At 40.5% G+C, this 12,453-nt stretch overlaps 1 protein-coding gene across 3 annotated transcripts in view; it reads right to left on the bottom strand.

Moving 5' to 3' along the window:
* Positions 1-12,453, bottom strand: part of TP53BP2 (tumor protein p53 binding protein 2) — a 49,775-nt gene that overhangs the window by 13,882 nt on the left and 23,440 nt on the right. The window contains exons 3-12 of one of the 3 annotated variants that reach the window (XM_038760989.1): positions 12,169-12,282; positions 9,346-9,425; positions 7,688-7,789; positions 5,933-6,107; positions 4,784-4,965; positions 4,126-4,290; positions 3,447-3,675; positions 1,926-2,051; positions 1,443-1,591; positions 378-870 (exon numbers count right to left, since the gene is read on the bottom strand). In XM_038760989.1, coding sequence (XP_038616917.1) covers positions 378-870; positions 1,443-1,591; positions 1,926-2,051; positions 3,447-3,675; positions 4,126-4,290; positions 4,784-4,965; positions 5,933-6,107; positions 7,688-7,789; positions 9,346-9,425; positions 12,169-12,282 — 1,815 coding nt within the window. The remainder of the gene's footprint in view (positions 1-377; positions 871-1,442; positions 1,592-1,925; positions 2,052-3,446; positions 3,676-4,125; positions 4,291-4,783; positions 4,966-5,932; positions 6,108-7,687; positions 7,790-9,345; positions 9,426-12,168; positions 12,283-12,453) is intronic. The other 2 variants (XM_038760992.1, XM_038760990.1) reach the window with 2 other exon arrangements.

The raw sequence follows: 12,453 nt of genomic DNA, 5'->3' as shown, positions 1-12,453 counted from the left end.
GATTTTTTTTAGAAAAGTTCCTTATAATTACTTTTGGAACAAAGCTTGCATCTTCAAATTTCCTCGTGAGGGAAGAGCTGGAGAACGTAATTCTCCCCCACAGCATTAAATCGCATATAGCAGACTCTTGCCAGTGATTCTCATACAATTTCTATCTGGCCCATAACATCTGTGTTAACCCCACCCACACTTAGTAGTCATCCCCTTGTTCTTCTAGATAGAAGAACTCCTATCTCTTGGCCTCCACCTGATTTATTCCGAGGCAAGTTTGGTTTTTTTTAGGCTTGGGACATAGGGGAGAGCTATTATTGGTTGGCTAAAACTTTGTGGGTGTGATCTACTCCACCCGCACTATGCCAATGCCATCAAACCCTTACCACTTGGAAAATGTGGCCCTCTGGTATTCGATCTGGTCAAAGCACTCTGCACTGCTTGCTGGAAGTTCTTTCCAGGAGCCTGTTGTTGTGTATACATGGAATATATTGAGCTTGCTGCAACAGTCTGTGGCTTTTTAAAGGGTGGGAGAGGAGTCTCTTTGGAAGGCTGAGGGGTGAAAGGTCGGACAGCCGCAGCCGGTGGACTCTCTTGCTTGGAACTTGGAGAAAGGGCTTGGTCCTGGCTTGACGAAGGTGCGTTGGGAGGTATGGAGATTCTCTGATGGATCTGCTGAGCAGAATGAGGCTGCTGCTGTCCTCCTGGTTTGGGTTTATTTCCCACAGATAAGACAGACAAAGGTGGCTTCTGCAGACTTCCATCAGCTTTATTGTCCAATGTAGGCAGCTGGGTGGCTTGTCCAAAGTAAGGCAGATTAATCTGTTTGGGTTTAGTAGGCACAGGTGGTGGTACTTTTGCCACATTTTTATTGGCAGCCTGCAAGATAAAGTATGCAATCACAGTTGAGATACGAGCACTACTAATCCTGTGGAAGGCTATTGATTCCATGGAGCAAAAAATCACTCCTAGAAGATTAGCTTGGAAGTTGGAAATCACTGCAAAGCTCCTAGGCCTCCAGAGTGAAAAGTCCTAGTGAAGCAGTTTTTCACTTTTATAGGTGAAACCCAAAGTAGTTCTGCATGGGCTAGGCTGTCAGAGCCAACAGTGAGGGAGAGGATTTAAATGTTCTTTCTTTATTTGGCCTTTACCTCCCTCTGAGGAAGATTTAAATGTTCTGCCAGTGGAGGAAAGAAAAATAGTTAAATCTACATTTACCTTCCTCCAGGTTCAGAAAATAGAACTGTGCAAAGCAATTTTGACAGTATATTCTTAACTTGCCACCTTTAAATCTTGTTTACACCCTCCCCAAACAATAGTGTCCAGTTCAGTGTCATGCAACCTGGGGGCCTCCAAAATCATTAAATTTGCCCACCCTAGTCAAAAACCATATTACCCTAATTGCTGATTAAGTCACGTATCGCCATCAAGCTCGCTATTTTTATCAGTACCTGAGCATCCCGCAAAATGTCTTCACTACTCTGGTTTTTCCTCAATGTGCCAAAAGATGGAGGGGCAGTGGATTGATCCACCGTATCAAACATTGAAAAGGGGCGCACTTTCTTCTCTTTTTCTCTTAAAAGGATATCTTCATCATCAGCTGGATAAGGTAAAAAAGAATCATAAGGCCAAAAGCAGCACATATGTGACACACTGGTTATAGGTATTCACCCAGTTACTCTTCCACCATAACATCCTGTCATCCAAAATAAAGGGATTTAATTATTTCTTAAGAGTAACTTAAAGAAGTGAGCCCACCAAACAGTTGCAAAAACGACTTATGAGCCAAGTCCACACAAGAGTCCTGACAATGATTTTGGATTACACTGCCACTATTTTATACACACTGCAAAAGAAAAATGATACCCAAAAGTGTTCAGCAATTTCCAGATAACAAAATGTAGGCTGAGAGGGGTACCACAAATCAAACTGACCTTGCTCAGGAGTATTCATAGGACTTTTATTCAAAGAGGCTAAACCTTGACTAGGAAAGCTTTCTGCATTTGAATGATTCCAGTCAGAGTCAGCTTGAGGGATTTGGGCACTTGGAATTATAGTTCCTTGGAAATGAGTACAGGGTTTAAAGGAGATGAGAAAAGAGGAGAGCACAGCAAAGGAGAGGATGGGGGAGGGAAAAAAAGCCATTAATACGGTCTGAAAAATTTAAATCTCCAGGAATATACAGTTTTCAACATTAGGCCTTGAAGGAAATCATTATTGACGTTACATATGAATTGCTGTCATAAATTTGACAAGTCTTAAACGCAATATTTTCAGTTACTTTCAAACCAGAACGATTTGAATTTTGGGTTAACCCTGAGCTTTTGCTATTTAAAAAAATGTCATGAAAACAGAGTGACTGGGAATGGAAACAGAAGCAAACAGGATCTTTCTGCTAAACAGGGAAATAATTTGCATTTAATAAAACAGGCACATTGGAAACCCTTGACAAAAATCAGCATTTGTCTTCTTTATTTGTCGTCTTTATTTTTTTAAGCGCTTACTATGTGCAAAGCACTGTTCTAAGCGCTGGGGAAGTTACAAGGTGATCAGGTTGTCCCACAGGGGGCTCACAGTCTTAATCCCCATTTTACAGATGAGGGAACTGAGGCCCAGGGAAGTTAAGTGACTTGCCCAAAGTCACACAGCTGACAATTGGCAGAGCCGGGATTCGAACCCATGACCTCTGACTCCAAAGCCCGTGCTCTTTCCACTGAGCCATGCTGCTTCTCTTGAAGATGGGAAACTTACTTGAGGCACTAATCACGATATGCATTCCTCATCACTGTTCAAACAAGAGACAATTTTTCTAGTTGTTACGGTATTTTTTTTACTATGAGTCAAGCACTGATCTAAGTGCTGGAGAAGATATAAATTAATCACATCAGACACAGTCTCTGTCCCACATGGTCTCAGAGTAAGTAGGAGGAAGCAAATGAGGAAACGGGCATAGAAAAGTTAACTGACTTGCCCAAGGTCACACAGCAGGCAACTGGTGGAGCTGGGATGAGAACCCAGATCCTCTGACTTCCAGGACTGAATTCAACAGAAGCTGAATCTTCTTTTAGCTGCAAGTCCAGTTATTAAACAGGGCTTGCGGCGACATCTTTATAGACAATTGACTCCTTATTCAATGACAAAAGGCTTTCTCAAAATCTTCACTACGGCAAATGACTACCGGCAAACTTTGTGATTTCATGTTCAGAAAACGTTAATTACTTGTAAATCAAATACAGTACTTTACAGTAAATTGTGAGAACCGGCATAAAGAATAAAGTTGTTGGGTTTTTTTTTATTTCCAGATGTAATTTGGCAAAATCTCCTCTTTTTACAGGGAATGGAGCAGGGATAAGCCACGTTCTCAGAAAACCCAACAGAAAAGTTGAAAAATAAGAACAATTTGGGAAATATTCAAACTCTGGGGGAGGCCCTTGGAAAAAAAAAATTATTTGTACCTTTAGTTTGTGAAACAGCTCCAGTTCTCATGTTGGGCAGCGTCTGTGTTTTCAATGGACTTTCTGATGCCTGCAAAGTTAAAGAACCATCCGGAAATGCCGGCTTCACCAGAAGTTCAGGCCTGGACGGCATCCGTGGCATGGTAGAAGATTGGATATAGGGTCCCACTGCTGCCACTCGACTTGGAGCAGACACCACTTGCTGGGGGAGGTTTCCATCAGATGAAGTCTAAACACACAAACGTTAGCCCTTTCCCTTCAGCACTTAGATAATTCAGGCCATCATACTTAAAAAAAAAAAAAAGGGAAAGCACAAAAACCACCAAGTCGATAATATCCCTAGCTCGGAAAAGTCACATTCCAGTCCAATTAGACTAATTCTGCAGTACGAAGAAGAAAAAACCAAACACCACAAAGTTCTTGCTCAAAATCTACTTTGCCACAGGCTTTGGAATGAATAGCAATTAAACACACAACAAGCACCAACAGAGAGGAAAGAGAAACTTGGGGATTTTTTTTTAGTACATCTGAAAACGCTCTTTTCTCTAAACTATAGTTAGCTAAATTCTTGAATAAGCCCTATTTTGGAGAAGCCGAGCCAATCTTTTCTCTCCTCCTCTCAGCCAGCCCACTCTGCTCCACCCACTTCCCTCCCCCACCACAAACCCCCTGCACTTACTGGAACATTTTCTTTTTGCTGCAAGGCTGCCTTCTTCTTCCACAAGCGGTCGCGCAGCTCATTAACACGCTTATCCATGATGGCCACCTCCGAGTTACGCTTGTTCAAACACTCCCTCTGTTGTTGCAGCTTGGCATTCTGTTCCTGATTCAATTTGTTCCTCAGCTTTATAAAGGGAAAAGGATAGAGGGTGGAGGGAAGGGAAAAGGGGAGAAAACAACTGTTCAGTGAGCAGAAAATGAGTACTATTTCCTAATTCTACAGTTACCCAAATTGTTCGCTTAAAGACGTCTTAAAAAAAGACACCTAACTCCATCTCTAGTCAGGCTATAAGGAGAACAGTAGAGACTCAGTGGGGGTGTAATTTTTTCATAAAGAACAACCATTCAGAAATAAAATAACCCCTACCTGTACAAACATATTCATATCTGTGTACAGCTTTATGTGTAACTTTATGTACGGATACACCTAACATGTCCTTCCTCCAAATCCTACAGAATCAAGTTTCCAAATTCTTTTGGAACTTGTACTTTTCCAACTTTCTTTTCCAACTTGTACTTCCCAAGCGCTTAGTACAGTGCTCTGCACACAGTAAGCGCTCAATAAATACAATTGATTGATTGATTGATTTTGATCTGTTAGAAGGTCAAGAAGATACCTGCAACTCCTTGTAGAGTCGGTCGAGCTCGGCTACAACAGACTGATTGTCATGGTAGCCATCAATCTTGCCATTCTTCAGCATCTCTAACTGTCTTGTGAGCTCCTCTACCTTCGACACAGCTACTACCAGCTCCCTCTGCTTTTGCTGGAACAAACTGTTCATCTGTTCAATTTCCTCCACTAGAAGCAGAGAGAGAAAATACAACAATAATATTTGGGGGCAAGGAGCAAAGCAGACAATAATTGTAATAACTGTGGCATTTGTTAAGCCCTTACTACGTGCCAACCACTGTACTAAGCGCTGGGGTAGATACAAGCAAATGGGATTGGACACAGACCCTGTCTCACATGGGGCTCTCAGTCTTAATCCCTATTTTACATGATGAGGTAACTGAAGCCCAGAAGTTAAGTGACTTGCCCAAGGTCACACAACAGACAAGCGGCAGAGTCGGTATTAGAACCCAGGTCCTTCTGACTCCCAGTCCTGCCCTCTATCCAGTAGACCAAGCTGCTTCTCGTGGGGAAGTATGGCTTTTTCTCTATGAATTTTAGCAGAGGAACTTCTCAGAACTGTGATGGTGCCAACTCTATTCATACCTAATAAAGACGACTAAACCAACCCGAAGCAGACACCTCTAGCAATCATCTCCCTGAGGACATAGTTTTTTTTTTTGTTGTTGCTGCAGAAGCTGTTATGGAAACATTACTGGTTGATTATTCAACTTTATCTTTGAAGTGCTAACATTTGGTAATGTATTTTTGGTAAAATTCACATTTGACGTAAACTCAGAGACCTACTTTCCAGTCCTAAATCTCTGTTTGCAGATGACGAGGACATGGCTTTCTACCAGTTATACTACCTTGAATTCTTACAAAAGCACCCCACAGCATCCGATTTCACCACAGAGTGCAGCATTTTGATTTCTGCTAAAAACAACTTCTGTCCACAGAAATATTAAAGAAAGCTATTCTACTAACCAAACACAAAAAATAGTGTCAATACTAGTGAGGACTTAAAAAAACCATTACAGTGTTTTCCTTGCTTGTCCCAAGGCTGGGCATGCAGATGATCATTTACATGCACATACCGTAGTCAGTAATGACAGGACTAACATCCCTCTACTTAACTTTGGCCAGAGCATCTCACCTAGTTTTCCATTACTGAGTCTTTTCTGCTCCACGTGACCCTTAAGAGCTCTCACTTTCTTCAACTTGGCTTCCTGGTTCTCTGCAATCTCTTTCAATCTTTTAAGTTTTTCTTGTTCTGCAGTTTGCTGCTGCTGGTGGTGATCTTGCTGCTTAAGAAACTTCAGACGCTGTTCCTGCAGGGAATGGAAATGAGTACAACTTCTCAAAAAGGTAAACTGCTAGGTAAACTTCCATAAGTCTTCTGAAACCACGGGACTAAGAACAATATTTTCAGACAATAGAAAAAGGGTAATCCAATTTGCCCAATTTTGACAAGGATAGAATTTCAGTTCCGTGGGATTACTACATAGGCCAAAGATCTCAAGACAATAATAATATTAATAATAATTGGGACGTTTGTTAAGCACTGTGTGTCAAGCACTGTACTCAGCACTAGGGTAGATATTTGCAGATTGGACACAGTTCCCATCTCACTCGGGGCTCATGGTCTAAATCTAAATTTAATCCCCATTTTACATATAAAGAAACTGGGGCACAGAGAAATGAAGTGACTTGCCCAAGGTCACAGAGCAGAAAATAACAGAGCCAAGATTGGATTCAGGACTGTGCTCTTTCCATAATGCTTCTCAAGACAAAAAAAATCACCACTTGTTCTAGGTTAATATCCCTTTGTCCCACACATTCCCTGTACCTGGGTTTATGTGCCTTCTCTCCCTGAGAGAATTGGACTTAGTATGTACCATTCGCCCTTGTGCAAAGGATCACAGAGGGACTTAAAGCTAAATAAAAGGTAGCTAGAGAATTAAAAGACAGACTTCACAATGCCTCTTACTGCAACTCACAGGACTTGTCTCTTCTTTACTCACTCTGCAAGCGATGAGTCCATCAGCCACAATTTGTCCTCTCTTCATCCAATTTGGAAATGTTACACTCTTCGTATTACTATTATGGTATTTGTTAAACGCTTACTATGTGCCAAGCACTGTTCTAAGCGCTAGAGTAGACACAAGGTAATCAGGTTGTCCCACTTGGGGCTCACAGTTTCAACCCCCATTTTACAGATGAGGTAACCGAGGCACAGAGAAGTTAAGTGCCTTGCCTAAGGTCACACAGCAGACAAGTGACGGAGCCGGGTGTAAGACTTGTATCTACACCAGTGCTTGGAACAGTGTTTGACACATGGTGTCTAAGAAATACTATTATTATGCGGCACTTACTATGGGCCAGGCACTGGGCCAAATCCTGGGGTTGATATAACTACGTGGGTTGGGTACAGTTTTTTCCCCACATGGGGCTAAGAGGGAGTGAGAAGAGTCTTGAGAGTCAACTACTCTTCCCACCTTCAGGACCTTCCTTAAAATCTCCTCCAAGGGACTCTCCCCAACTAAGCCCATATTTTCCTTACTCCCTCTCCCTTCTGCATCACTTGGATCTACACTCTTCAAATACTTGAAATTCACCCCACAGTACCTACGCACTTATCCGTAATTTATTTTAATGTCTGTCTCCCCCCTCCCCTTAGACTGTTAAGTCCTTGAGGGCAGAGAACATATCTACCAACTCTGTTGTACTGTACTCTGCCGAGGGCTTAGTACAGTGCTCTGCACACGGTAAATGCTCAATAAACACCATTGATGATGGTGGCAAATTTCTTCCAAAAAGTACTGGAAAAACTAGTATTAGAAAACTATTCAAAAAGTATTGAGAAGTTTAATGGACCCCTGAGTTTAGAGAGCTATTCCAAATGCCCTACCTTGGTAGCCAACATTTGCTGTTGAGCCTCAATTTGTTGCTGTTGGCGTGACGCCATTTCCTGTAGTTCAGCAAGAGTCATATCCATTCTAGGACTATTAATCTGGAAATGAAAAGCCAAAAACTTATTATAAGGAATGGTCACCAAAATTTTCCAACTCAAAAAGTGTTCTAATTTTACCTCCAAGATTTCAGCATGGGCAAGCCTTACTAGAAAGCATGTTGTGGTCAAAATCATTTAACTGTTTTTGGTATATTTCTAAATAGGCGAAATAAACACACCCTAAACAAGTTTATCCACAAATAAAATCAGGTTGCTTACATACAGACTTTATTCTCTGAAGAGGGGGAAGTGAATAAACTTTTAGACTGTGGGCCCACTGTTGGGTAGGGACTGTCTCTATATGTTGCCAACTTGTACTTCCCAAGCGCTTAGTACAGTGCTTTGCACACAGTAAGCGCTCAATAAATACGATTGATGATGATGATGATAAACCCCACTGAAGTATGGTTTTCCCTTTCCTGCCCTTCCAAGGAATACAGAGTGAAAGTATAGAGATTACTTTAATTGGACAGCCTTTATATTTGGATAATCTCTAAAAGTTTGAGTTTCAAACTAAAATTGGATCCCCTGGATCAATGACATAGAAAGAGGATTTTTTTTTTAGTTTAAAAGACCTGTACCTGATTACTGTCTACCAACAGCAGTCTTATCATGCTAAACCATAATCATAAAACAGGGACAAGGCATCCAATCTATAAATATGTAACCTAGCAGATGAGAAATATCCAGTATAATAGTCCCAAATATCCAAAGCATATTAGATTGAGAAAACTACCCAAAGAGGTGGAAAGACCGCCTAATCAATCTCACTCACAATCATACCTCCAAATTAAGGAGGGTTAAGGAGGGGCTGCAGAAGGTGAGTTTGAATGGGGATAAAGGAAAGATATGACGTACGTCTAGCAGCAAAGAAGACAGACGAGTAGCTGCCACCGTAGGTAATCAAGATAATCACCAAAAATCCACTTGAAAACATTCTACAAACCCAGAAAAGGCTCAACGGTATTCTCGCTTTTGCCAGAACAAGTATTTTCACTACACCTTTATGCTAGAAGGCAACAGCGGAATTAAGGAACATTCTTCTGACAATGCGAGACTGTGTGGCTACAGCCCGAGGCAGTCCTGGAAAAAAATGGTTACAAGTGCATGTGTGTTTTCCTTAATATAGAGTTCTGCCAGACTACTGCACATCACCCCTCTCCATTACAGGAGAACTGGATGTATTGAAAAGCAAAAATTAAAATTCCAAAATTTCAATTTTGAAAACACCTACAAGATTCGGCAAGAGATGAAATCTTCTCTCAGATTTGTTAGCTCTGATAAGAAGTACTAGCATCGTAGCAATGGAAGTAGCTCTCCTTCATTCATGCTAAGCAAAACCTTCCATGCTTTCAACCTATAATTTTAGAGATAGTTTGGGTTTTCTGGACAATTTGAAATGAATAGTAAGCACAGATCCAGATAAAATAAATATTTATGAAAAGAACTAAGATAGCCAAACAGTAGACCCAAAGAAAACACCCCTGGTTCATAGAGATTCACAGGATGGAAGGCTGGAACAATATGGTAAAACAGGAACTAAAACAAGCACTTACGCCATTCTCAATTCTTCGGTCACCAGGAATTTTCACTCCATTCCTTTTTAGGCTTGGATCCTGAGGCCTCTGGCAGCTCACTAAACATAAAATCCAAAGGGATATTAATTAAGCGATATAAACTTAAATTCTAAGTGTTTTTGTTATTGTGGGCAAGGAACATGTCTACCAAATACGACTGAATGAAGTCTGTTAAACTGTCCTCTCCCAAGCGATAAGTGCAGTGCTCTGCTCACAGTAAGTGCACAAATAAGACTGACATAAGAATACATACTGGAGTGTGTTGCGGGGGAGGAGTGTGCTAGCCTGAGAGTCTGCCTTAGCAAAATATTCTCCAACAGTTAATTAATCCTAAAATAATCTGTTAAATGGTCAGGTTATTTGAAACGGTACTGCTGGTTTGTTCCAGAGAAATAATATTTTGGCAACTAATAATAAAAAAGGAAAATGGGCCGTCAATCATCTTACCCTGAAAGGCACCAATGTTTCACTTGGCCCTTCTGGAGTGTTAGCATTTGTATTCACACAGAGAGTACACACAAACATTTTTGACTATGATGGGGACTATGAAGTGGTGAGGCGGGTAATAATAATAATAATGATGGCATTTATGAAGCACTGACTACGGGCAAAGCACTGTTCTAAGCGCTGGGGAGGTTACATTCATTCATTCAATCGTATTTATTGAGTGCTTACTGTGTGCAGAGCACTGTACTAAGTACTTGGGAAGTACAAGTTGGCAAAATATAGAGACGGTCCCTACCCAACGGCAGGCTCATAGTCTAGAAGGGGGAGACAGACAACAAAACATATTAACAAAATAAAATAAATAGAATAAATATGTACAAGTAAAATGAATAAGTAGAGTAATAAATTCATTCATTCGTATTTATTGGTGATCAGGTTGTCCCACGGGGGGCTCAGTCTTAATCCCCATTTTACAGCTGAGGTAACTGAGGCCCAGAGAAGTTAAGTGACTTGCCCAAAGTCACACAGCTGACAATTGGCGGAGCCAGAATTTGAACCCATGACCTCTGACTCCAAAGCCCGGGCTCTTTCCCCTGAGCCATGCTGCTTCTCAAAGCAGTAATCCGGTGGTTGGATGCTTCCTACCCTTGGCTTTTCATTTGGATGCCTACCCTCTAGCTACCAACTGCTTATGAGTAATTACATCAAAGGAAGCAAAAAATAATTAAAATTCAGATGAGTTCATCTCATTCATTAGAACAAATGAAGGAAGATGTTGAAGGTACTAAATTAAGAAGGATTTGGAATGTATCTGTGGTTGATAACTATGAACTATTGGAGGTGTTTGTGGCTTGGGAAAGTCAGAATTTGCTGAAGGCTCTGTTTCTTTTATTTCTGTTGACAAGCAGCATGGCCAAGTGGAAAGGGCACAGGCCTGAGAGTCAGAGGATTTTGTATGTATTTATTACTCTATTTATTTATTTTACTTGTACATATTTATTCTACTTATTTTATTTTGTTAATATGTTGTGTTCTCTGTCTCTCCCTTCTAGACTGTGAGCCCACTGTTGGGTAGGGACCGTCTCTATACGTTGCTAACTTGTACTTCCCAAGCACTTAGTACAGTGCTCTGCACACAGTAAAAGCACTCAATAAATACGATTGAATGAATGAATGAATGAATTTGGCTTCTTATCCCAGTTCTGCCACTTGCCTGCTGTGTGACGGGGCACGGAAATTGTTTTACTCCATTTAAACACAGTGTGGCACTAGCATTTTCAGCATTCTGCAAACCCTGATTTCTTCATCTTCAAATTCAGCACAATGAACCACAGACATTAAAACTTACAGCGTGCTGCAGCAAAAGATATTTGAACTGCTAGACTAACTGGGAGAAAGAACCTTAAGTCTTTAATTCATCAAAATATACATTCAACAATCTGGAAAGACAGAACACGACTGGGTTGATAATATGGGATTTCCTGTTTAGAATAACAGATATAAATAATAATAATAATAATAATAATGGCATTTATTAAGCGCTTACTATGTGCAAAGCACTATCCTAAGCGCTGGGGAAGTTACAACGTGATGAGGTTGTCCCACGGGGGTGCTCACAATTATCTTTCCCTCCCTACTCAAGGGAATGTAGTAAGGATAAGATGATTGCACTTAGTAGAAGCGCTTAGTACAAGCACTTAGTACAGTGCTCTACACACAGTAAGCGCTCAATAACTACAGTTGAATGAATGAATGATTGATGTGAAAGTGCCTGGGGAAAAAAAGTGCTATACAAATTCAAGATTTTTTCAAACGGAAACAATATAACCTAATGTTTGCATTTAATTACTTTATATGGTAAAACTGCAAAATGAGTCTTAAAATCTATAAGGCAATTACATTTTTTATCTTCACATATGATAGTATCTTTCTTCAATTACCCAATCATAAGACATTATTGTGTAATGGTGAGATAAGGCACCAAATTATGTAAATGTTACAAAACAGCACTTAAGAACTTTAAAGTTCAGTAGGTCAGAACCCAGAAACTTTAGGTTTTATTATACAACCTCTGGCAATTAACAACCACCAACTACAATCAACACAAGACACACCTCTAAGAATATTCTACATTACCTTTAGTCACCTGGAAACACACAAAGTTTGCATTCAAAGTATTCCTACACTTTGGATACCTATCAAATTAGTTTTTCTAGTTGTAGCCTTTCCTGCACATCAAAGAACCATTACCTAATTATTTTAGGAAAATTAAAACAGACCAGAAATGGGGCAAACTTTTTCCTTTCCTTTCAGAATTAGGTTCTTGCAAACCTGGACTCACAAGGAATTACTCACCCAGATCCCGATTAGGGGGGCGTTCATGGCGAAGGAAAAAACGAACTTCATTTCTCTGTGCTCCAAACTTCTGCAGAACTTCAAACATCCGCTCATTATCGGCAACAGGACGCTCTGGAGTGGGTGGGTGGGGAAGATAGAGAAACTAAAACCATATTCCTTCTACAGCAAATGTAAAAAAAAAAAAATCATCTGCCATCATTGGAAGAGCTAGAACTCCCTAAAATGTTTCTTACTTTAAGGAAAGAGAAAGCTAAACTTGGTGGAAGATTAATCTAAAAAATC

Source organism: Tachyglossus aculeatus, chromosome 19 (assembly GCF_015852505.1).
Source record: "Tachyglossus aculeatus isolate mTacAcu1 chromosome 19, mTacAcu1.pri, whole genome shotgun sequence".
NCBI classification, from domain to species: Eukaryota; Metazoa; Chordata; class Mammalia; order Monotremata; family Tachyglossidae; genus Tachyglossus; species Tachyglossus aculeatus.
This window is presented reverse-complemented; position numbering and strand designations above follow the sequence as displayed.